This window comes from Chiloscyllium punctatum, chromosome 36 (assembly GCF_047496795.1).
Source record: "Chiloscyllium punctatum isolate Juve2018m chromosome 36, sChiPun1.3, whole genome shotgun sequence".
In the NCBI taxonomy this organism is placed as follows: domain Eukaryota; kingdom Metazoa; phylum Chordata; class Chondrichthyes; order Orectolobiformes; family Hemiscylliidae; genus Chiloscyllium; species Chiloscyllium punctatum.
In genome coordinates, this window is record NC_092774.1 from 25,831,416 (window position 1) to 25,857,492 (window position 26,077).

The 26,077-nt window shown below is 47.7% G+C and overlaps 3 protein-coding genes across 8 annotated transcripts in view; 2 read left to right on the top strand and 1 right to left on the bottom strand.

Annotated features, from left to right (window-relative positions):
- LOC140460915 (uncharacterized) overlaps nt 1-26,077 on the top strand; it is a 158,719-nt gene that overhangs the window by 98,994 nt on the left and 33,648 nt on the right. The window lies entirely within an intron of this gene.
- LOC140460912 (uncharacterized) lies at nt 5,492-9,450 on the bottom strand. 6 transcript variants are annotated; one of them, XM_072555622.1, is made up of 3 exons: nt 9,169-9,445; nt 8,269-8,450; nt 5,492-7,572 (listed from the first exon to the last, which is right to left on the bottom strand). In XM_072555622.1, exon 3 carries the CDS (start codon nt 7,185-7,187, stop codon nt 6,180-6,182), a length of 1,008 nt encoding a protein of 335 aa, XP_072411723.1. In that variant the 5' UTR covers nt 7,188-7,572; nt 8,269-8,450; nt 9,169-9,445; the 3' UTR covers nt 5,492-6,179. The 6 variants fall into 6 exon arrangements, with proteins under 6 accessions (XP_072411723.1, XP_072411724.1, XP_072411725.1 ...); XM_072555623.1 differs by having other exon boundaries at nt 9,303-9,444; XM_072555624.1 differs by having other exon boundaries at nt 9,329-9,434.
- LOC140460287 (uncharacterized) lies at nt 15,912-23,732 on the top strand. The gene is made up of 2 exons (XM_072554730.1): nt 15,912-16,014; nt 20,990-23,732. The coding sequence occupies exon 2, from the start codon at nt 21,373-21,375 to the stop codon at nt 22,507-22,509; it is 1,137 nt and encodes a 378-aa protein (XP_072410831.1). The 5' UTR covers nt 15,912-16,014; nt 20,990-21,372; the 3' UTR covers nt 22,510-23,732.

Sequence of the window (26,077 nt, forward strand, 5' to 3'; positions counted from 1 at the left end):
AGTATAGAGGAATGGGTGTGGGTGGGTTATTCTTCAGAAGTTTGGTGTGGACTTTTTGGGTCAAAAGGCCTGTTTCCACACTATAGGGATTCTATGGTATTCCCCAGTTCCAGAGTCTCAGAACTCTTTGCCTTTCCCATGGTCGGGGTGAGGGAGGAAAATAGAGGGTTTTACTCAGGAGAAAGGTTTGAGGAGTGTGAAGCTAAAATTAAACACAGAGCTTTGCTTGAACTCAAACTGAGTGACTTGGTGGGCAGTGGAAAAGGAAGGTACAGTGGCTCAGTGGTTAGCACTGCTGCCTCAGTGCCATGGACCCAGTTTCCATTCCAGCCTCAGCGTGACTGTGCGGTGTTTGCACCATCTTCCTCCCACCCCGTGTCTACATGTGTTTCCTCTGGGCGCTCCAATTTCCTCTCACCTCCTGTGCAGGTTAGGGTGATGTGGCCAGGCTAAATTGCCCATACTGTCCAGGGATGTGCAGGTTGGAGTGAATTGGCCATGCTAAGTTGTCCCACAGTACCCAGGCAAGTGTAGGTTTGGGTGCATTTGCTGTGCTAAATTACCCAGAGTGCCCAGGGATGTGCAGATTAGGTGCATTAGTCAGGGGTAAATGTAGAGCAACAGGGACAGAGGAATGGGTCTGGGTAGGTTACCCTTTGTCAGGAAGATGTTGGCTCATTGGGCAGAGTGGGCTGCTTTCACACTGGATCCAGTAAATAGACAAGGTCTTTTTCCCTGGGATGGGGGAGTCCAGAACTAGAGGGTAATAGGTTTAGGGTGGAGTGGGGGGGGATTTATAAAGGGACATAAGGGGCAACGTTTTCACACAGAGGGTGTATGAAATGAACTATCAAAGGAATTGGAGGGGCCTGGTATGATTAGAGCATTTAAAAGGCATCTGGGTGGGTATATGAATAGGAAGGGTTTAAGAGTGATATGGATCAAGTGCTGGCAAATGGCACTCGGTTAAGTTAGGATATCTGGTCGCCGCAGACAAGGTGAATTTGTACCCTGGACTGACATTGATGACTTTTGTAATTTCTTTATACAGAGTATTTGAAAATCTGAAGAACGAAGTTTCAAAATCAACAGATGAAGGGCTTATGCCTGAAATGTCGACTCTCCTGCTCCTCGGATGCTGCCTGACCTGCTGTGCTTTTCCAGCACTGCAATTTGACTCTGACGTGAAAGTGAGGACTGCAGACACTGGAGAGTCAATGTCTGACAGTCACTCAATCCATCAGGACCACAATAATTTTCAACAATAATTTGGAGCTGGAGTTGGATGAACTGAGGATTATTCGAGAGGCTGAGAAGGTGATAGATAGAAGCTACAGGGACATAGTTACACCAGAGAACAGAGGTAGCTGGATAACAGTTAGAGGTGGGAAGGGGAGGAAGCAGGCAGTGCAGGGTTCCCCTGTGGTCATTCCCCTCAACAATAAGTATACCGCTTTGGATACTGTTGGGGGGGGGGCACCTAGCAGGTGTAAGCTGCAGTGACCGGGTCTCTGGTACGATGTCCGGCTCTGAGGCCCAGAAGGGAAAGGGGTAAGAGGAGGAGAGTGCGAGTTATAGGAGACTCTATAGTTAGAGGGACCGACAGGCGGTTCTGTGGACATGGGCGTGACTCTCGGATGGTTTGTTGCCTCCTGGGTGCCAGGGTCCGAGACGTCTCGGACCGTGTCTTCAGAATCCTTAAGGGGGAGGGGTGCAGCCAGAAGTCGTGGTACACATTGGCACCAGCGACATAGGTAGGAAGAAGGGTGGGGAGGTCATTCAGGAGCTCAGGGAGTTAGGCTGGAAGCTAAAAGCTAGGACAGACAGAGTCGTCATCTCTGGGTTGTTGCCGGTGCCACGTGACAGTGAGGCAAGGAATAGGGAGAGAGTGCAGTTGAACACGTGGCTGCAAGGATGGTGTAGGAGGGAGGGCTTCAGGTATTTGGACAATTGGACTGCATTCTGGGGAAGGTGGGACCTGTACAAACAGGACGGGTTACACCTGAACCAGAAGGGCATCACTATCCTGGGGGGTAGGTTTGCTAGCACTCTTCGGGGGGATTTAAATTAATTTGGCAGGGGGATGGGATCGGACTTGTAGTCCAGTAAGTAGGTTAGCTGTTTTTCAGGATGTTCAAGAATATAGGGAGGCTGTGGAGAAGGTAGCACTGACAGGGAATACTTGCAGACACAGAGATGGGCTCAAGTGTGTATACTTCAACGCAAGGAGTATCAGAAATAAGGTGGGTGAACTTAAGGCGTGGATCGGTACTTGGGACTATGATGTTGTGGCCATCACGGAAACATGGATAGATGAGGGACAGGAATGGTTGTTGGAGGTTCCTGGTTACAGATGTTTCAGTAAGATTAGGGAGGGTGGTAAAAAAGGAGGGGGGTGGCATTGCTAATTAGAAATGGTATAACAGCTGCAGAAAGGAAGTTTGAGGGGGATCTGCCTTTGGAGGTAGTATGGGCTGAAGTCAGAAATAGGAAAGGAGCAGTCAACTTGTTGGGTGTTTACTATAGGCCCCCCATCAGCAGCAGAGATGTGGAGAAACAGATTGGGAAACAGATTTTGGAAAGGTGCAGAAGCCACAGGATAGTAATCATGGGCGATTTCAACTTCCCAAATATTGATTGGAAGCTCTTTAGATCAAGTAGATTGGACAGGGCGGTGTTTGTGCAGTGTGTCCAGGAAGCTTTTCTAACTCAGTATGTAGACTGTCCGACCAGAGGGGAGGCCATATTGGATTTGGTACTTGGTAACGAACCAGGACAAATGACGGGCTTGTTAGTGGGTGAGCATTTTGGTGATGGTGACCATAATTCTGTGACTTTCACCTTGGTTATGGAGAGAGATAGGTGTGTGCAACAGGGTAGGTTTTACAATTGGGGGAAGGGTAAATACGATGCTGCAAGACAGGATCTGAGGAGCACAAGTTGGGAGTATAGGCTGTCAGGGAAGGATGTCATTGAAATGTGGAACTTTTTCAAGGAACAGATACGACATGTCCTTGATATGTACGTACCTGTCAGGCAGGAAAGAAATGGTCGTGTGAGGGAACCTTGGTTGACGAGGGAGGTTGAATGCCTTGTAAAGAGGAAGAAGGAGGCTTACATAAGGTTGAGGAAACAAGGTTCAGACAGAGCAGTGGAGGGATACAGGATAGCCAGGAGGGAGCTGAAGAAAGGGATTAGGAGAGCTAAGAGAGGGCATGAAAAATCTTTGGCGGGTAGGATCAAGGATAACCCCAAGGCCTTTTATGCGTATGTGAGAAACATGAGAATGACGAGAACGAGGGTAGGTCTGATCAAGGACAGTAGTGGGAGACTGTGTATTGAGTCAGAAGAGATAGGTCTTGAATGAGTACTTTTCTTCAGTATTTACAAATGAGAGGGACCGTATTGTTGAAGAGGAGAGTGTGAAACGGACTGGTAAGCTAGAGGAGATACTTGTTAGGAAGGAAGATGTGTTGGGCATTTTGAACAACTTGAGGATAGACAAGTCCCCTGGGCCTGACGGAATATATCCTAGGATTATGTGGGAAGTAAGAGAGGAAATTGCAGAACCATTGTCAATGATCTTTTTGTCTTCACTGTCAATGGGACAGGAGACTGGAGAGTGGTGAATGTTGTGCCCCTGTTCAAAAAAGGGAATAGGGATAACCCCAGGAATTACAGGCCAGTTAGTCTTACTTTGGTGGTAGGCAAAGTAAGGGAAAGGGTACTGAGGGATAGGATTTATGAGTATCTGGAAAGACACCGCTTGATTAGGGACAGCCAGCACGGATTCATGAGGGGTAGGTCTTGCCTTACAAGTCTTATTGAATTCTTTGAGGAGGTGACCAAGCATGTGGATGAGGGTGGAGCAGTGGATGTAGTGTACATGGATTTTAGTAAGGCATTTGATAAGGTAGACTTATGCGGAAAGTCAGGAGGCATGGGATAGTGGGAAATTTGGCCAGTTGGATAGAGAACTGGCTAACCGGTCGAAGTCAGAGAGTGGTGGTAGATGGTAAATATTCAGCCGGGAGCCCAGTTACAAGTGGAGTTCCGCAGGGATCAGTTCTGGGTCCTCTGCCGTTTGTAATGTTTATTAATGACTTGGAAGGGTGGGTCAGTAAATTTGCAGACGATACGAAGATTGGTGGAGTTATGGATAGTGAGGAAGGCTATTGTCGGCTGCAAAGGGACTTAGATATGATGCAGAGCTGGGCTGAGGAGTGGCAGATGGAGTTCAACCCTGTCAAGTGTGAGATTGTCCATTTTGGAAGGACAAATAAGAATGCGGAATACAGGTTTAACAGTAGGGTTCTTAGTAAGGTGGAGGAGCAGAGTGATCTTAGGGTCTATGTTCATAGCTCTTTGAAAGTTGCCACTCAGTGGATAGAGCTTGTAAGAAGGCCTATGGTGTATTAGCATTCATTAGCAGAGGGCTTGAATTCAAGAGTCGTGAGGTGATGTTGCAGCTGTACAGGACCTTGGTAAGGCCACATTTGGAGTACTGTGTGCAGTTCTGCAACCTTTCACTGTACTTAGGTACATGTGACAATAATAAAGCAAAGAAAATAAAATTGAATGATCCACATTGCTTGTTATTTTCTTAAAATAGATCTCCTACTGATGAGTCAATTTCATAAACCTTTGTCGACTCTGCCTGATTGCAACAAGATTTTATAAATATCACAATTTATCTTCCTTAATAACTGATTGCAGCATTTCTCCCTTTGACTGATGTTAAACCAAGCAGCCTCTCCATTCCTGCCTTTTGTATCCCTGCTTCCATGAAGAGAGGAATATCCTGCAGTCTGCTGTGGCTGTTTCAGAACTTAGGACATTTTGGAAGATTAAAAATGAAGTTCCGGCACCTTCCTTTTTGAAGATGAGAGGATGAAGTCTCTTGTAGCTTTGTATGGATTGCAGAAAGACCATGCACATTTCGGGCAGTTGGATCACCTCACAATGTGGCATTCCACAACAAAGGCCATTCCCTCACCTCAGTAGTCACAATGCACTGTGCAGTCATTCAGCCACATGTTGTGTTCTAGTTATGTAATGCATCAATAAGCACAGTGTCTCAGCCTGAGATCATGTAACTGTGTAAATAATGAGTGTTGTTAATAAATGTCAAGACAGCTGCCTCCACAAGAACCCAGACAACATGGTATCGGGATGATTCTGCCCCTTTAACAAGGTTATATTGTCCGTGGTTATTTTCAAGAGGGGGTTTAAAAGCAGTGGTGTCAAAATGGCTAACAGACACAGTTGCACAATGAAAGGGGACCAGACAATTCTCCCAGCTCAGTTTTGTTTTCGCAGTGTGGTTTAGTTTTAGCAGGGTCAGAAAACTACTGGGGTCCTAGAGAAGCAGCTACAATGAAACATACTTTAATAGATGTTTTCTTGCCTGGCTCCACTCTCTGAAATCTCTCCTGCCTGGAAGAACCTGTGTTCAAATTTACCTTTTGCCAAGGGGTGTGTTCACAGGATGTTGCGGAATTGGAACAGCTTTATTAAGTTGCAATAATCAGTTGAATTTTCATACAAGTTATTCTCAATTCTGTTTTCTTTTGTTTGCGTTTCAGCTGTAGTGTGTAAATAAATTGTTTTGGCTGGAACGGAGTGGTTTGACCAGATGCATCATTCCTGGAATATCCACTTCACAAATGCCTACAAAAAAGTTAAAAAGTTAGGGTTTGGCCTACATTCTTCCAATGTTTTGAGGGGGTCTGGCCTGGTCCTTAACGTTATGTTACAGGGACGCATTCAGCCCATATCCTACTCTGTAGTGTAGGAGCCAAGAGACAGCTGTTACGGACCAGACCAGACCAGACCCATGCCAACCCCCCTTCAAAATGTTTTGAGAAAGTCGTCTAAACCCTATCTCTTTCTTAATTTAAAGGCAGATGTGAAGTGTCATCTTCCTGATGTGATGTGTTGTGAATTTGGGTAGAGTACAGAGGAACCTCGACTATCTGAATATTAATTATCTGAAATTCGGATTATCCAAAGAAGATCTCAAGGGCCCGATAGAAACATAGAGATGTTTTAACATTGAATTTGTCTTTAGTTTACAATGAGTTCAGATCATACCAATAACTGCTGGGTGAACCAATTGACCATTTTGAAGGCAGATCATAATTTAAAAAGGTACAGAATGTAACATATTCCCAATACACTCATGACTGAGGTTGACCCACAGCAGCGTCACTGGTAGAATCCAATTGTTGAGAGCGCTGGTGCCTCCGCTGGTGCCTCTGTAAGTTGCAGGACAACGTGAACCTCCGCCCACACTCAGTGCAGAGGAACGGCCTCTCTCCAGTGTGGACCCGCCGGTGCCTCCTCAGGTCCGACGAGTCGACAAAGGCCTTTCCACACTCGGAACAGGCAAACGGCCGTTCACCCGTGTGGACCCGCTGGTGGGTCAGTAGGTGGGAGGCCTGGGTAAAGCTCTTCCCGCACTCAGGGCAGCTGAAGGGCCTCTCCCCGGTGTGGATCCGCTGGTGCCTCAGTAGGACGGAGGAATTGCTGAAGGCCTTCCCACACTTCGGACAGCTGAAGGGCCTCTCCCCAGAGTGGAGTCCCCGGTGGGCCAGCAGGGTAGAAGAGTCGCTGAAGGCCTTCCCACACTCAGAACAAGGGAAGGGCCGCTCGCCGGTGTGGACCCGCTGGTGGGCCAGCAGGGCAGAGGAGCGGGTAAAGCCCTTCCCACACTCAGGGCAGGAGAATGACCTCTCTCTGGTGTGGACCCGCTGGTGGGCCTGGAGGTGGGAAGAGTGGGTAAATCTCTTCCCGCACTCGGGGCAGGAGAACGGCCTCTCTCCGGTATGGACCCGCCGGTGGGCCACAAGGTGGGAGGCCTGGGTAAAGCCCTTCCCGCACTCAGCGCAAGAGAATGGCCTCTCCCCGGTGTGACTGCGTTGGTGGGTCACAAGGTGGGAGGCCTGGGTAAAGCCCTTCCCACACACGGGGCAGGTGGACCGCCAGACCCTAGTATGGACCCGATGGTGGGACAGCAGGTGGGAGGCCTGAACAAACCCCTTCCCACACTCAGGGCAGGAAAACGGTCTCTCCCCGGTGTGAATGCGCCGATGAGTCTCCAGGGCAGATGGGACACGGAAGCCTTTCCCGCAGTCACCACATTTCCACGGTTTCTCCACGGGGCGGGATTCCTCGGGTTTCTCCATGGCCGAAACTTCAGCCGCACACAAACATGTATAAGAGCCCCTCCCTGCCGTGAATTCCTCTTTCCAGGCCGTATAACTGTTTCAGGCTCCACACTCACTCATCCAGTCTGACTGATGCTGAAAATATACTGAAACAGGAACCAAAGAGCTTTGCTCCTTCTCACTGAATCAGTCAAAATATGTCATGGACCTGATAGACTGAGCGACTGTCAGTTATTGATGTGAAAGTAAGGATTGCGGAAGCTGGAGAGCCAGAGTCAAAATGTGGGGCGCTGGAAAGGCACAGCAGGTCAGGCAGCATCCGAGGAGCAGAAGAGTCGACGATTCGGGTGTAAGCCTTTCAACTGTTGATTTTGGAACTTCAGTCTTCAGATCGTCAAATACTCTGTAAAGAGATTACAAACCCTTATGTTTCTTTTGCTCATCCACCACACCCTAAAGCTATTACCCTTTAGTTCTGGACTCCTGCAAACCCAGGGGAAAGCCCTTGTCTATTTATCCAATCCATGCCTTTCATGATTTTATAAGTGTGTACAAATGCCTCCGGCACACTTGGGAAAACAGCCCTAACCAATTAAGCTCAAACCCTCCAATTCTGGCAGCATCTTTGTAAATCTTTTCTGAACCCTTTCAAGTTTCACAACATCCTTCGGATAGGAGGGTGACCAGAATTGCACACAATATTCCAAAAGTGGCCTTACCAATGTCCTGTACAGTCACAACGTAACCTCCCATCTCCGATACTCAGTGGATTAGGAAAGTTGTCTTTTGTGGGTTTTGAAAATTGGGAAAGAATGGAGGGACAACCTGAACTTTTGAGTGTCAGCTTGGAAGCATCAATGTCTTGGGGCGGGGGTGGGAATGGGGGAAAAAAACTGAAATGCAGGAGCCGAAACGGAGGAAGAACATGAAGTAAAACCATTGCAGCTGGCTTGAAGCTGCAATGTGGATTATTGCATGTGCTGTACTTTGTACCCGATGCAATTATTTGTGGGAGCCGGGTGCATTTTAAAATAAAACAGAAAAATTATCCACCCCTCCCCAATCCGTCCCTCCTCACCCAGGTAATCAAGACACATACCAGAGGTTGCGGAGTCTGCTCCCTCCCTAGATTCACTCCAGTTGCTACAAGTGAACAGATTTCCCCTTCCCTCTCTCCCTCCCAGGATGAGGAGTTGCCCAGAGGAGGGTGTTTCAGACAAAAAGGGCCACTTCCGTGTTGTGGCGTCATAAATGGGGCGGAGCTAAGCCGAGAGCGGAACCCTGCAGCAGACGGAAAGAGTCAAGATCAGTGTGGTGCTGGAAAAGCACAGCAGGTCAGGCAGCATCCCAGGAGCAGGAAAATCGACGTTTCGGGCAGGAGCCCTTCATCAGGGTGGGTTAGTATGGCCAATAAACACTAACCAGAACATCCTTGGGCATTATCAGTAATTTAGCACGGCCGATCCACCCTAACCTGCACACTGCTGGACAGTCTGGGGAATTAAGCTCAGCCAAGGCCGGGGCTGCCATAAGGGTGGAAGTCTTTCCCAGAAATGACAGCTGATGGTGCCCTCACCAAGATGGCCGCCCGCGCTCCCCACCCCCAAGACAACATGCGCCTGACCCTCACCAAGATGGCCGCCCGCGCTCCCCACCCCCAAGACAACATGCGCCTGACCCTCACCAAGATGGCCGCCCGCACTCCCCACCCCCAAGACAACATGCGCCTGACCCTCACCAAGATGGCCGCCCGCGCTCCCCACCCCCAAGACAACATGCGCCTGACCCTCACCAAGATGGCCGCCCGCGCTCCCCACCCCCAGGACAACATGCGCCTGACCCTCACAAAGATGGCGGCCGGTTGCCCGGGCAACCCGAAAGGGCCCTCCCCGGTGAAGTAAACACTGGGGCCTGTGGGGCTTCTATTGGAGGCCTCAGTCCTCCCCCTAGGAGTTTATAAACTCCCCAGTCTCCCTCCTCCCGCGGTTCCCAATCCTACCCTGTCTCACTGTCTCCTCTCCCCGGGGGCAGGAGCCAGGTCTTGGCGCTCGGGCCTGGCCACCTCCCCGGGATGTTTCTGAAACCTGGTCCTGTTCTGAAGGAGGATCACCGGGACCCGAAACCCGTCCTCACATTTCTCCCGACACGAGCTGCCGGACCTGCTCAGCTTTTCCGGCGGGTCCTGTTCTTGTTCCTTCAGCCGCCGGCGCCATTCCTCGCCCGCACTCAGTAACACCGTCTTTGTCCCACGACAGCACCTACACTGCACATGCGCCAACTCACAGGGGGTGGGGTTCAGGTGTATGACGTCTTCACCGGAGGGGGCGTGGTTGGAGGAGTCCTCCAACCAATCGGAGACCGTGGGGGCGGGGCGATGGTTTCGTGGGCTCCCAGCCACATGAAGGTGTTGGGAAAAGGTTTTGACGGAGTTTTTTTAAAAACTTTTCAGCCTGTTCAGAAATGGTATTCCAGACTACTGGAAGGGTGAAACATTGGGAAACTTTCAAACATCATCAAAGGGATAGTAAAAAAAAATTAATAAAAATAGATAAGATAAATTACAAAAGAAACCTTGCACCAAACATCAAAAAGAACAGCATAAGCTTCTGTTGGTAAGGTCAAGGGAACAGAGTCGCTAAGGTAAGTATTGATACCTTGGAAGATGAAAACGGTGAGTTAATTTGGGTGGGGAACACTGAAATGGCAGAAATGCTAACCCAATAGTTGTCCTCCGTTTTCACATTGGAAGACGACAGAACAATTCCTATTGGAATGGGCAAGTCAGAGGCTCTAGAAGGGGTAGAACTTAAACAATCAACGTCGACATGGAAAAGATACACAGCAAACTATTTGGATTGAGGACAGACAAGTCCCCTGCGCCTGATAGCCCACGTCCAAGGCTCCTGAAGGAAGTGGCTGCAGAGATAGTGGATTCATTAATTACAATATTCCAAATATCTCTGAACATGAGAACATGAAAGCTTCATTGAGTTTATTTAAGACTGAGATAGATATGTTCTTGATTGTCAAGGGGATCAAAGGTTACGGGGAGAAAGTTGGAGAATGGAGTTGAGAAACTTATCAGCCATGATTGAATGGTGGAGCAGACTCAATGGGCTGAATGGCCTAATTTCTGCTCCTATGTCTTATCATCTTATGGTTTCATTGGATTGGAAAAATGCTAATATATTCAAAATGGGAGGAAGGCAATATGTGGGAAATTGCAGAACAGTTCGTTTACTATTTGTTATAGAGTCATAAAGATGTGCAGCACGGAAACAGAGCCTTCGGTCCAACTTGTCCATGCCGATGGATATCCTAACCTAATTTAGTCCCATTTGCCAGCAGTTGGTCAATATCCTCTAAAACATACCCATCCAGATGCCCTTTAAATGCTGTAATTATACCAGCCTCCACCACTTCCTCTGGCAGCTCATTCCATACAAGCACACCATCTGTGTGAAAACATTACCCCTTAGGTCCCTTTGATTAGATTAGATTACTTACAATGTGGAAACAGACCCTTCGGCCCAAAAAGTCCACACCGACCCGCCGAAGTGTAACCCACCCAGACCCATTCCCCTACATTTACCCCTTCACCTAACAGTATGGGCAATTTAGCATGGCCAATTCACCTAACCTGCACATTTTTTGGATTGTGGGAGGAAACCAGAGCACCTGGAGGAAACCCACGCAGACACAGGGAGAATGTGCAAACTCCACACAGTCAGTCGCCTGAGGCGGGAATTGAACCCAGGTCTCTGGCACTGTGAGGCAACAGTGCTAACCACTGTGCCACCGTGCTGCCCACCAAACAATCTTTCCCCTGCCAAATTAAACCTATGTTGTCTAGTTCTGGACTCCCCCACCCCAGGGAAAAGACATTATCTGTTTATCCTATCCATTCTCCTCATTGTTTTATAAACCTCCATAAGGTCACCCCTCATCCTCCAAAGCTCCAGGGAAAACAGTCCTGGCCCATTTAATCTCTCCCAAATCCTCCAACCCTGGAAACATTCCATGTAAATCTTTTCTGAACCGTTTCAAAGGTTATGGGGAGAAGACAGGAAAGTGGGGGTGATGAGCAGTCTTGATTGAATGGCGGAGCAGACTTGATGGGCTGAATGACCTAATTCTGCTCCTCTCTGTGAACTTTTAAACTCTGGAGCAGGCATGACTTGTACCCTATCCAGAATTATCCAGAGTTACCAAGAAAATCCAGAATTTCTCTGTGCTACAAGACACCCATACAAATATCAAATCCTCTCTGATGGGGAATTGCACCCCCAGTCTCTCGAGTCACAGATGGGGATACAAACCACTCTACTACCAAGGACACTGAACAGTTACAAGATGATGGAGATAGAGGTGCAGAATGGGTGGATGTTTCAGGAATAATTATCGACATGATAGTCTGAAAGACCTCTTTATGTACTGTAACATTCTAAACATTCTAAATCAGCCAATAATATGACCTGTGCCATACAAGCACAGTCCCCCTGGGGAGTTACCAGAAGTATGCATGGGCTGTAGGAAGAGATCCAATTCCCTGTTTGACCTGGAATGTAATGCCTTCAATGCACACCAGGGAGCGGTGATCCACTTGCTCCTCTTGGGAAGGGATTCACTGAGTCCTTCAAACTCAAATACATCATCGACTTCCTACTGGACACAAAGGAGTAAACTTCCCTGCAACAACCGCTTTAAAAAAAGTTCAATTTTTGTAGTCGTAGCGAGAAAAACAGTTTTCCAAACTGTGGGCCAGTACTAGTGATGTTGAGATACCGGGTTTTGAATGCACGGCCAGCCAGGTTGCTGTGGGGACCAGAGTAATGACTGGTGACTGAGGGGCTGTCCCTTTAGATGCTCGCTTCTTTCTGTGCTGTTGATGGGCTTGGCCTCATGGACTGCTCTCTGAAGCCGGATTTAAAAGAAGATTTGAAAATCATGAGGAAAATCATACCCAGAAAAGACAGTGAAAAACTGTTCACCACGGTAAAAGCATTGAGAATAAGAATGCAGACTTTAAATCCATTACAAGGAAGAAAATGTGATGTGAGAAAGAAATTTCACACAGTGAGTTGATAGATCAGAAAGACATTGCATGGAACAGTGGTTGAAGCAGGTTCAATTAAGGGCATTGGACAATCATTTGATGACAAGTAATGTACAAGTTTCCAAGGAAATGTCAGGAAAATGACACAAGGTCAGAAAGCTCATTTAGAGAACTGATGGACACAATAGGCTGAATGGCCTGCTTCTGTGCTTTAGTAATTCAGTTGTTCATAATTGCTTATCCGATCTCTGTCAGTTATGAATATCAGACTAACATCTGCTATTTTGTAGTCAGTCAGGGAGGATCAGTCAGATCGATGTTTTATAATGATTCATGATTGGGGAACAGCAGGGATTGGGACTAGGACCCCAGGTATTCACAGTATATGTCAGTGATTTAGATGGGAGAACTAATTGGAATATGTCACAAATTGCAGATGACACGAAGCTGGGTGGAAGGGTGAGCTGTGAGGAGGATGCAATGTTATTTGAACAGGCTGAGTGAGTGGGTAAATGTATTGCAGGTGCAGTTTGGTGTGGATAAATGTGAGGTTATCCACTTTGGTAGCAAAAATAGAAAAGCAGATTATTTGAATAACTGTAAGCTGGGAGATGGGAATGTTCACCAAGATGGAGGACGGGAAAATTTGTGGCTGTAAGAGCTGCTCCTTTTTTGGGGAATTTTCAGTGTTGGAGGCAATATCCTTGAATTCCAGGAGCAGCAATTATTGTTTTATATAACGTATTGTTTTGGAACTTTGGAGTAAATAAATCAAGACTACAGCACTTTTAAAAGGGAGAAAGACAGCCAAAAGCCAGCGAGCACATGGTCTGTAAGGAAGAGAGAGAGAGAGAGAGAGAGAGAGAAAGAAACCTACACTACCAACTAACACAGCAGTGAATTTGCATAGTTACTGCCTTTGCTGTTTGAAATCATGTATCTCTGGACATCTTGGAAAAATTAATAAACAGCAAAATTCACAGCTGATCTTGGAGGAACACGTATAGGAGAGCTCACAGCACAGGAACAGATAAGTGCATAACGTGTAACCTTGCTGTAAGTCTACAGTAGTGAATAGAATGGGTTCTTTCTTGATTATATGTTTTGAAATTTTAGAAGTTCACCAGCAAATCCACAACAGGGAGCGGCCAATCACCTGTTCAGAGCACAGGAAGGGATTCATCAATTCTTCCAGCCTGCAGACGCACCAGCAGGTCCACACCAGGCACAGCATGCTCTCAGTGTGGGAAGGGCATCACCCCCTCCTCCCACCTGCGGAGGCACTAGTGAGTTCATGTGCCATTACAGGGTGATTGAAGGAACAAGGGCCGAGTACCATTATCGACTGGACTATCAACCCAGTTCTGGGGACTCCTCGGGGCTCCTGGGTTTGAATCCCGCCACAGCAGATGGCGGAATTGGAATTCAGTCAGAAATCTGGAGTTCAGAATCTAATGATGAAATCATTTTCTGGGGAAAGAAAACCATCTGATTCACTCATGTTAGAGTCTGTCTGCATGGATTGACTGCCTGAAAATTGTGCACTTTTTGAGCAAAATAGAATGTATCTGCAAATAAGATTCTGCAATTGCAATTTCACCCCATAGACTGATGTGTATACATGCATGAGAGTGTGTGTATGCACGTAAGAGCATGTGTGTTTGCATATGAGCATGTTTTGTAAAGTGTGTGAGTAATGGAGTACAAGTCTGTGTAAGTGGGGTCACTTGTAGTGTGACATGAACCCAAGGTCCATGTTGAGGCCATCCTCATGGGTTCCAAACTTGGCTATCAGGCTCTGCTCGGCCACAAGAAATGATTAATCAGTTTATACAACACACATTGGAGAGGGCAGGGTGGGGCTTGTCTTTCAATTTGCAGAAGGTTCTGCATGCTGTGATTCAGGGCAAACACATCCTGGAGGACATTCGTTCAGAGAGATGGAGCTGGAAGCCACGGTGAGGGTAAAGCGGGAAAATTAACCGGACGCTATATTCCGGGAGACGGTCATTCCCCTCTGTAGAGACAGCCTTTTGTTTGCATCAGTGGACAGGATCAGGAGGGTGTAAGTGCAGGTCTGGCAGGTAAAGGGGATCTGAGAGAGGGTTGCAGGGGGGTGGGAGTAAAAACAACATTGGGGAGGGGGAGGTGGTGGTAAGGGACAGAACAGTGACACAGATGGTCTCCGTTCTCTACAGTTGGCAGCAGGAGCACAGATGGCATCGGTGTCTGTCTGGTGCCAGGATTCAGGGCTGGAGACGTGGGAAAGGGAGGTTGCAGCGGGTTTGGTCCAACAATGTCAGGAGGAGAGAGCCTCTGCTGAGGGCACATGAGAAGTTAGAAACTACTAGGACAAAGCAGGACATCAAAGCTCTGGGCGGCTCAGTGGTTCATGCCACTGCCTCACAATGTCAGAGACCTAGATTCGGTCCCACTCTTGAGCGGCTGTCTGTGTGGACTTTGCCATGTTCTCACCCTTCTGTCTGCGTGAGTTAACTCTGGGTTCTCCAGTTTCTTCCCACAGTCTAAATATCTGCAGTTCAGGGTGGATCGAACATGCTAAAGTGTCCACGCATATGGAACTGAGGATCGGTTAACCATGGGGAACAGCAGGAAAAGTGGGTGGGTCTGGATGGGATACTGTTTGGAAGGTCAGTCTGAATTTTATGGGCCAAATGGCCTGTCGGGGTTATATGATCCTACTGCCTTAGCCAAGCATCTATTGAGAAACGATTGCCTCAGGTCTGCTGTGGGTGGAGTGGGTTCCATTTCATGAGAGACTGACACCAGTCCTGAGGAAGGTGGGATTTCCCTGTCAGTCCCCCAACCCTTTGCCCCCCCACCGGCCACTCTCCTCACACTCTGCACCCACCAATTCTCTGTGCTCAGCCTTCCTCTCTCTCTTCCCCTCCTTTCTCCCCCCCCTCCCCTCCCCTCCCCTCCCTTGTCCATTCTCTCTCCCTTCTACCATTCTCCCATCGTTTCTTGTGTCTCGAGCCCTCTTTGATTGCTGTATCAAGCTCTTATCAGGAAAGAGAGAGAATGGATGGTGATGACTCTGCTTGGGAGACAGGGGTGCACAAGAAATGGCTGATCTTTAAAATTGAGAACAGCTAAAATGATAATTTTTTTACAGTGTGGAAACAGGGCCCTTTGGCCCAACAAGTAAACACCGATCCGCCAAAGCGCAACCCACCCAGACCCATTCCCCTACATTTACCTCTTCACCTAATACTATGGACAATTTAGCATGGCCAATTCACCTAACCGCACATTTTTGGACTGTGGGAGGAAACTGGAGCACCCGGAGGAAACCCACGCAGACACGGGGAAAATGTGCAAGACATACAAAGCCGGACAAAATTCAAAAGGAATAAAATGTCGAGCCACAGGGAAAAATAAAATTGTGGCTGCAGCTTTTTTTTCTGCTATTGACATTTGGACGATTAAAATCTGTCAGCCACGCCAGCACCTCCACAGAGCGTACTGCGCATGCTTCTCGGTGTCAGCTAGCACTGCGCATGCTTCTCGGTGTCAGCTAGCACTGCGCATGTGCGGCGGTGTCATCGGAAGTACTGTCCACGGAAACGGCGCTTGACTTCCTTCTGAAGGACCAATGGTGAGACCCGGAGGACCGGAAGGAGCCTGGTCCTCCTGCCATTCAGAGCCGCCTCTTTGTCTGAATGCGGAAGTTGGGCCGTGAGTTTCTGAAGCTGCTGTTGTTCCTCTTTCTCTTTGAATGAAGATTGAGCTTCACCCTCAGACTGCAACTCTGTCCAACATCTGTGGGTAGGACACTCTCTTTTCTCACCCACTTTTTCATTTCTTTTTCGTTCTGGGATTCAGTTGCTGACTTGCACGAACTGAAGGGAAAGGGAGTGAATCCAGGCAGGGGACAGACTCTGGAAAAGTTGGTCCACGTCTGTGTCTCAATTAGCCAACGCACAGCAAATGCTGTACCACAATGTAAAGTTAAAGCCTTTTGCTTTAAAAAAAAGGCAGAAAGGAGGTGCATGGTTTAAATGATAATATATTGGTATGTGGAGAAAGTGAGGACTGCAGATGCTGGAGGTCAGAGTCAAGTGTGGTACTTGTAAAACACAGCAAGTCAGGCAGCAGCCAAGGAGCATGAGCCCTTCATCAGGAATGATGTGTGGGGGGGTGTCCTTCTCAAGAATACCGTGTCCTTGGTTTTTTTCAGAGTGGTGGCAAAACAGCCCTGGGCTCCAAAACGGCTGGTTTAGTACAGAAATGAAAAGGGTATTGGTCGGCTTTTTTGTTTATACGTCAACAGATGAGACTTTAGGCCCAAGCTTTTATGTTTTCAAAGTGACCTGCATAACGAAAGATGTCTGTCGTGAAAGCTGAGGCCTTGTTTTAGTGAGTTCAGCAGTGGACTGTGTGGAGAAAGGCTGTTAAATTCTCTCTCCTTCTGCCCTTCTAACTTTGACCTGTCAGCTTCTGTTTCAGTTTTACTGTATGTTTAAGGGGTTTGTTTATTGGGACTGTTGTGTACATTTGGAACAGCATAATTAAGTCTAATGGGTATTCTATATTCTGTTCTTTGTGTTTCATTCTGTATTCTTGTGAATACATTTGTCTGTTTTGAATCCTGGTAGTCAACCTAGCTAACTTTGGGTAAATTTCACGGTGCACTTACCGAAACAAATAGCAAAGTTATGGTCTGCGCTGCCTGCTTAAGAATGTGGTCTGGCCTAGTCCATAACACTTCCAAACCTTTCCCATTCATGTCCTTATCCAAATGTCTTTTAAACCTTGTAACTGTACCTGCATCCCTGCTTCCTCTGGAAATTCATTCCACATACAAACCATTCTCTGTGGGAGAACAAAGGTGTCCCTCTGGTCTTTTTAAAAGCTTTCTCCACTCACCTTCAAAATTTGCTCCCTAACCTTGAAGCCCCCACTCTAAGGAAAGGAGACCCATCATTCACCTCATCTATACCCCTCATGACTTTATAAAGCTTGATAAGATCACCTCTCAACCTCCTATGCTCCAGTGAAGAAGGTCCCAGCCTATCCACCAAGATGTGGGTATATTCATATCCAGTTCAATGTTGGTGCAGATCTGTTCAATGTTGGTGCAGGCTTGAAAGGTCAAATGGCCTACTCCTGCTCCCAGTTCTCTCTCACTATTTCCAGGACAGCAAGAGACCATAAGACCTAGGAGCAGAAATTAGGCCATTCAGCCCATCAGGTCTGCTCGACCATTCAATCATGGCTGACAAGTTTCTCAATCCCATTCTCTTGCTTTCTTCCTGCAACCCTCAATCTCCTTGATACACAAGAAGCTATTTATCTCTGTCTTGAATATACTCAGTGACCTGCCCAACACAGCCTCTGTGGCAATGAATTCCATAGATTTTGCACTCTCTCTCTACAAAGGTTTCCTCTTTATCTGCGTTCTAAAAGGTCTTCCCTTTACTCTAACGCTGTGCCCTTGGGGCCTAGTCTCTCCTACCAATGGAAATGTCCACTCTGTCCAGGCCATTCAGTAATCTGTATGTTTCAATTCGATCCCCCAAGCGTGGGCCTATAAATCAGCATAAACCAGACCCTTCAGGTTGAGGTACAGCATGGATTAGGTTCAGCAAAGTGAGAATGTGTTGGATGGAGATTTTCAGCATTTAGGAAATAAGAGAGGAAAGAAAGTTCAATCTAAATTAGAATTGATTGGATGGGCTGATGGGCCGAGGAGTGGCAGATAAAGTTTCATTTAGATAAATGTGAGATGTTGCATTTTGGAAAGGCACATCAGGGCAGGATTTACACACTTAATAGTAAGGCCCTGGGGAGTGTTCCTGAAGCAAGAGACCATGGAGTGCAGATTTTTAGTTCTGTGAAAGTGGAGTCACAGGTAGACACGGTAGTGAAGAAGGCGTTTGGTGGCGCTTGCCTTTGTTGATCAGAGCATTGAGTTGGGAGTCATGTTATGGCTGTACATGACATTAGTTAGGCCACTTTTGGAATACTGCATTCAGTTCTGGTCTCCTATGACAGGAAAGATGTTGTGAAACTTTAAAAGAGTTCGGAAATGATTTACAAGGCTGTTGCCAGATTTGGAGGGTTTGAGTTATAGGGAGAGGCTGAAAAGACTGGGGCTGTTTTCTCTGGAGTGTAGGAGGCTGAGAGATGACCTTATAGAAGTTTATAAGAGGCATGGATAGGATGGACAGCCAAGATCTTTTCCCCGGGGTAGGGGAGTCCAAAAACGAGGGAGAGAGAAAAAGAAACCTACACTGCTACCTGACACAGCAGTGAATCTGCATAGTTACTGGACATTGAAGTGCATCTGGGAAAGGTTAATGCACAAAAAAACTCACAGCTGACCATGGAGGAACCTGTGTGGGGGAGCTCACAGAACAGGAACAGAGAAGTGTATAGTCTTTAATGTGTAACCTTGCTGTAATTCTACAGTTGCAAATGGAGTGGATTCTTCCTTGATTGTATGTTTTACTGACATCTGTCTCTTGATTAAATTTTAAAAATATAAACCACAAGGACTATGCCAGTCTGGAGCACTTTTTTAGAGCAAAAAGTCGGTGCTATTTTCTGGGTCTGTAGATTGTGAAGGAGCAAAGGTGGCCTTTATGAGAGTGATATGCTCTTCCTGTCAGATGTGGGAGATTAGGGAAGTATCCATGTTACTGATGATTATGTCTGCAGTAAGTGTGTTTGCTTGCAAATGCTATTGGATCGCGTGGATAAGTTGCAGCGACAGTTCGAGGTAATGAGGAATTTACAAGACCTGGGGGTATGATGGTTTGGCAATGATAGGCAGGGAGAAAAGCCACAGCTACAGTCAGGGAGATGGGTTAACTCCAGGAAAGGTACGAGGGGTAGGCAGGTAGTGCAGGAGTCTTCTGTGGCTGTCCCCATTTCAAACAAGTCTGCTGTTTTGGAAAATGTAGGGGGTGATGGTCTCTCAGGGAATGTAGCACGAACAGCCAAGTTTCTGGTCTCGAGACATGCTCTCATGCAATGAGGGGTACGTCGGGTTCCAAGCGATCAATTGTGATAAGGGGCTCTCTAGTCAGAGGTACAAACTGACGCTTCTGTGGTTAGCAGCGAAAAATCAGAATGGTGTGTCGTCTCCCTGGTGCCAGGATCAAGGATGTCTCCGAGAGGGTGCAGAATGTTCTCAAAAGGGAGAGGGACCGGTTGGAGGTCATTGTACACATTGGAACCAATGACATAGGAAGGGAAAAGGATGTGGTTCTGAAGGGAAAGTGTAGAAAGTCAGGTACAAATTTTAAAAAAGAGGCCCGCGAGTCAAGGAAAATCTGGATTACTGCCAGTTCTACGAGCTAGTGAGGGTTGGAATAGAGAGGATAGAGCAGATGAATGCATGGCTGAGGAGCTGGTGCATGGGAGAAGGGTTCACATTTTTGGATCATTGGAATCTCTTCTGGAGTAGATGTGACCTGTACAAGAAGGATAGATTGCACCTGAATATTGGAAGAGAGCTAATATACTGGCAGGGAAATTTGGAAGAGCTGCTCGGGAGGAATTAAACTAGCAAGGTGAGTGCGTGGGGAGGTACCCAGGGAAATAGTGAGGAAAGAGATCAATCTGAGACTGGTACAGTTGGGAAAGGGAGGAAGTCAAACAGTCAGGTCAGGAAGGGACAAAGCAGAGAGCAAGGTAGGACTCAAGTTAAACTGCATTTACTTCGTTGCAAGAGGCCTAACAGGGAAGGCAGATGAATTCAGTGATTAGGAAGATGGGATATGATATCATAGCAATTACAGAAACGTGGCTCAGGGATGGGCAGGACTGGCAGCTTAATGTTTCAGGATACAAATGCTACAGGAAGGATAGAAAGGGAGGCAAGAGATGAGAGGGAGTGGTGTTTTTGAAAAGGGATAGTATTCCTGTTGGACTTAAGGAGGATATTCCTAGGAATACATTCAGGAAGGTTATTTGGTTGGAACTGAGAAATAAGGAAGGGATGATCACCTTATTGGGATTATGTTGTAGACACCCTCATAGTCAGTGGGAAATTGAGAAACAAATTTGTAACTGAAAATGTGTTGCTGGAAAAGCGCAGCAGGTCAGGCAGCATCCAAGGAACAGGAGAATCGATGTTTCGGGCATCAGCCCGGAATTCCTGAAGAAGGGAGTTTCAAAATTAACAGCTTATGCTTGACTCTCCTGCTCCTCGGATGCTGCCTGACCTGCTGTGCTTTTCCAGCAACACATTTTCAGCTCTGATCTCCAGCATCTGCAGTCCTCACTTTCTCCTCAAACAAATTTGTAAGGAGATTTGAGTTACCTGTAAGAGTAATAGGATGGTTATTGTCAGGGATTTTAACTTTTCAAACGTAGACTGGGATTGCCATAGTGCTACGGGTTTAGATGAGAGCAACTTGTTAGAAACGGACCTAAGGGGCAAGTTTTTCATGCAGAAGGTGGTGCGTGTACAAAGATGCCAGAGGAAGTAGTGGGTGCTGATACAATTATGACATTTAAAAGGCATCTGGATAGGTATATGAATAGGAGGGGTTTAGAGGGCTATGGGCCAAATGCTGGCAAATGGATTTTTGATTTCTGGTTGACGTGGATGAGTTGGACCAAATGGTCTGTTTCTGTGCTGTGTCTCTCTCTGACTCTGGCTTGCCACTAATGTTATCTACGTCTCTATGTTCAGTTTCTTTCTGGTGTCGGTGTCAATACCTTGTTGTCTCATTCTGACCCCACCTCTCCCTGGATTGACAGTGATGACTTTTGTGATCTCTTTTTACAGACTATCTGAAGACGGAAGTTTCAAAATCAACAGCTTATGCTTAACTCTCCTGCTCCTTGGATGCTGCCTGACCTGCTGTGTTTTTCCAGCAATTCACTTTTCGACTCTGATCCCCAGTGTCTGCAGACCTCACGTTGAAGTCAATGTTTGACAATCACTCAATCCATCGGGACAGCAACGACTTTTGACTATGATTCTGTGAGAAGGAGCAATGCTTCTTGGTTCCTATTTCAGTACATTTTCAGTATCAGTGGGACTGGATGAGAGACCCTATTGTTGCAGTGCACTGAGTGTGGAGCCTGAAACAGTTATAGGGCCTGGAAAGAGGAATTCACGGAGGGGAGGGGCTGTACACACGTTTGTGTGCGGCTGAAGTTTCAGCCATGGAGAAACCTGAGGAATCCTGCCCCATGGAGAAACCGTGGAAGTGTGGCGACTGTGGGAAATGCTTCAGTTTCCCGTCTGCCCTGGAGACACATCGGCGCAGTCACACTGGGGAGAGGCCATTCCCCTGCCCAGAGTGCAGGAAGGGCTTTACCAGCAACTCCAACCTACTGGCCCACCAGTGGATCCACACCAGGGAGAGGCCATTCTCCTGCCCAGAGTGCAGGAAGGGTTTTACCCGCTCCTCCAACCTGATGGCCCACCTGCGGATCCACACAGTGGAGAGTCCGTTCTCCTGCCCCGAGTGTGAGAAGAGCTTTGCCCAGGCCTCTACCCTCGTGGCCCACCAGCGGGTCCACACTGGGGTGAGATCCTTCCCCTGCCCTGAGTGCGGGAAGGCCTTCAGCAAATCCTCCAACCTGCTGACCCACCGGCGGGTCCACACCGGGGAGAGGCCGTTCTCCTGCCCTGAGTGTGGGAAGGCCTTCAGCAATTCCCCCACCCTGCTGAGGCACCAGCGGATCCACACCGGGGAGAGGCCATTCTCCTGCCCTGAGTGTGGGAAGAGCTTTAACCGCTCCTCCCACCTGCTGACCCACCGGCGGGTCCACACGGGGGAGAGGCCCTTCAATTGCCTCGAGTGTGGGAAGGCCTTTGGTAATTCCTCTGCCCTGCTGATGCACCAGCGGATCCACACAGGGGAGAGGCCATTCCCCTGCCCTGAGTGTGGGAAGGACTTTAAACGCTCCTCTGACCTGCTGGACCACCAGCGGGTCCACACGGGAGAGAGGCCGTTCAGCTGTCCTGAGTGCGGGAAGGGCTTTACCCAGGCCTCCAACCTGCTGAGGCACCAGCGGGTCCACACCAGGGAGAGGCCGTTTGCCTGCCCCGAGTGCGGGCAGAGGTTCACGTCGTCCAGTAACTTGCAGAGACACCAGAGGAGACACCAGCAGATTCCGCCAGCGACGCTGCTGTGGGTCACCCCCAGGACTGAACCTCCTGCCCGTTCTGACAGTGGGTGCAGTGGGAGCGTCAGCGAGCTGTCTTTGTTTTCTGCTAGACTGCACCCACACAGCCCTCCCATGTCCCCCCAACCCCAGGTTGGCTCACAGGCAGCACAGCAACTCAGTGATTAGTGCCACTGCCTCACATCGCCAGGGACCAGGGTTCAATTCCACCCTCGGGATGACTGTCTTTGTGGAGTTTGCACGTTCTCCCCCAGTGTCTGCAAGGATTTCCTCTGGGTGCTCCCACAATCCAAAGATATGCAAGTGAATTAGCCAAGCTAAATTGTCCCAGAGTGTTCAGGGATGTGTAGGTGCAGTGTATTGTTTAGGGGGTAATGTAGACTAATGGGGTAGGGGAATGGGTCTGGGTGGGTTACTCTTCAGAGGGTTGGTGTGGACTTGTTGGGTTGAAGGGCCTGTTTCCCTGTAGGATTCTGTGAGCTTTGCTTGCAGCGCTGCTTGCTGAGCCCGGGATTGCACGTTCCCACTGAAATGATCCGCAGAAACCTCAGACAGCATCCAAACCAATGTACCAAACTAAAGGGGTAGCCTTGGGACCCAGCTATGCCTGCCTCTTTGTCGGGTACGTGGAACAGTCCATTTTCCTCAGCTACACTGGCACCACCCCCCCACCTGTTCCTCCGGTACATCGATGACCATATCGGTGCCACTTCATGCTCTCACGTGTTTGAACAGTTTGTCATCTTTATCAACACCTTTCACCCCGACCAGCATTCCAGAGAGGCCATTCCTTCTGAGACTCCCTCGTCAGGTCCACACCTCACTCCCAGCACCTTCCCCGCCATCGCAGGAAGTGTAAAACCTGCGCCCAAAATCACTCCTCTCACCTCCATCCAAGGCCCCAAAGGATCCTTCCACATCTGACAGAAATTTACCTGGATCTCCACCAGTGTCATCCACTGTATCCATTGCATCCAATGTGGTCTTCTCTACGTCGGGGAGACAGGACGCCGACTTGTGGATTGTTTCAGAGAACCACTCTGGGACACCCACAAACCCCACCGCCCTGTGCCTGAACACTTCAACTCCCCCTCCCATTCCGTTAAGGTCATGCAGGTCCTGGGCCGCCTCCATCGCCAAACCCTTACCACCTGACGCCTGGAGGAAGAACACCTCATGTTCTGTCTTGGGACCCTGCAACCACATGGGATCAACAGTTTCCTCATGCATTCCCCCCCTCCCCCCACACACACTTATCCCAGTCCCAAACCTTCACTCGGCTCCGCCCTCCTGACCTGTCCATCACCTTTCCCATCTATCTGCCCCACCCTCCTCTCTGACCAATCACCTTCATCTGCCTATCATATTCTCAGCTACCTTCCCCCCCCCCCCCCCCCTTTCCATTCTCAGCTACTTCCCCCTTCCATTTATCTCTCAGCCATTCAGGCCCACAAGCCTCATTGCTGATGAAGGGTTTATGCCCTAAACGTCAATTCTCCTGCTCCTTGGATGCTGCCTGACCTGCTGTGCTTTTCCAGCACCACACTCTCGACTCTGTCCACCGATGTTGTCAGAGATGTAGGACCTGCTCCAAACTGATCCACAGTCCAGTTGATGGGACAGGAAACCGCTTCCTTTCTCGAGACAAGTCTCCCGGAGAGAACTTGCCGGCTGACTGACGTACTGAACTTCACAGTGCTCCACTGCTCTCAGTTATCTGGAAGGGGTCCACACACGTGTCTAAGGTGGTGCTCGAGACCTTTAACATCTCTTTGGAATTGATCCCCATTCATTCGAGGCTGTGTAGTCATACAGCCTGGAAACAGACCATTCAGTCCAACCAGTCCATGATCCCCAACTAAACTAGTCCCACCTGCCTGCTCCTGGCCCTTATTCGATAGTCATAGTCATAGAGATGCACAGGACAGAAACAAACCATTTAATCCAACTCATCCATACTGACCAGATATCCTAATATAATCCTACCGAAGGATGCAGGATTAAGAGTTCTCTTTGGCAAGAGACCTTAACAAGCTGTAGTAATGGATTCAAAGTATGGGATCAGGAAAAAAGCATTTTCATCTCATATTTTAGAGACATGGTAACTAGATTTAGCCTGTCTACAATAATATATATAAAGAGGAGGGGATCATAACACAGGTAATGGAATAAGGAATGGAAGCGGTGGGGGGAATACTAGCTAAAATACAGTGAAATGGGGGGGATTTCATTCAAATCTAATTTAGAGGTATGTATGAAAATATAGAGACTGCAGTACTTAACATGACAGTAAAATGTCCCTTTCACAAGAAATCAGACAGAGATACATAAAATCCCTACAGTGCAGAAAGAGGCCATTTGTCCCATTGAGCCTACACTGACACACCAAAGAGCATCCCACCCGGGATCATCCCGTTCTCCTGCATTTACAACGACTCATCCACCTAACCTACACATCGCAGAGCAATTTCGCATGGTCAATCCACCTAACCTGCACATCTTTGGACTGTGGAAGGAAACCCATGCAGACAGGGAGAACATGCAAACTCCACACAGACACTCGCCTGGGGCAGGAATTGAACTAGTGCTGTGAGGTAGCAATGCCAAGCATTGTGCCACCCCAATATGATATAAAATTTGAACAAATGCTCTAAGCTGCAAATTTGTCCATGTGAAGAACTTACTGCAAATGATTTGAAGCAAGACTCCATATGAATTGTGTTTTGGGAGAGATCCAGAATGTATTTTGTTAATGATTGAAAATCGTTGACCTTTGGAATGGTCTGCAAGAGAGAGTGTTGGAGTCCGATTCAATTATGGCATTCAAAAGAGAGTTGGATTATTAAACTGAAAAGAAACGTAATCAGAGTGTTCGGCGAAGACTAGTACAGGATACTGTGGTGATTATAATTAGTTCAGTCAGGTGAGTTCCCTTATTGGGGGTGTTCACCTGCTCTTCTTAATATTTCACTTCAATAACCTTTAGATTCCCAATATCTGTCGGGTGCTTTCTCTGTTCCAGTGTCTACTCGAGTGACTCAGTGTCAAATTTTGTTTATGAATTGTTTCTCTGATATCTCATGAGAGGGGCTATGATATTAACAGTGGTATCTAAATAGTTGTGGGTCACAATGTGCTCAAGTGAGGAAGAATAAACTGACCATTCTTAAATATTCATTTTTAAACCATGGAAATAAAATTAATGTTTGGAAAATATACAACTTGTCATGTATGAAGAAGATCAGAAATAGGAATGGGAATAGGTAATTGACTGTTGAGATGCTCTGTCTTTCATCACCATCCATGGCTGATCGTTTATCTGAATTCTCTTTCCTGCCCGTTTTGTTTTCCATGTCTTCACCTGATGAAGAGGCTACGCTCCAAGCGCGTGCGATTTCAAATAGACGTGTTGGACTATAGTTGTGTGATTTATGACTGAAAAAAATTGAGTATGTTATTACACAGACTGGAGCAGTGGGGTTTAAACCTGAGCCTCAGGGCTCTATGGGAGACTACAGCTGCATCACAAAAAAACCTCTGTAGTAAATAGGTCCTCTTCTGTTGAATGAGAGGAAACACCTTCCTCCTCAACATGAGACATGACCACTGTACCCTCACAGCCCATTACAGTAAATTGAGTCCATCTCCTGTTGAATGAATGAGTGAGAACACCTTCCTCCTGAACCCCTCGAGCCCATTGTAGTAAAGGGGCGGGGACAGTGAAGGGCCTGTGAAC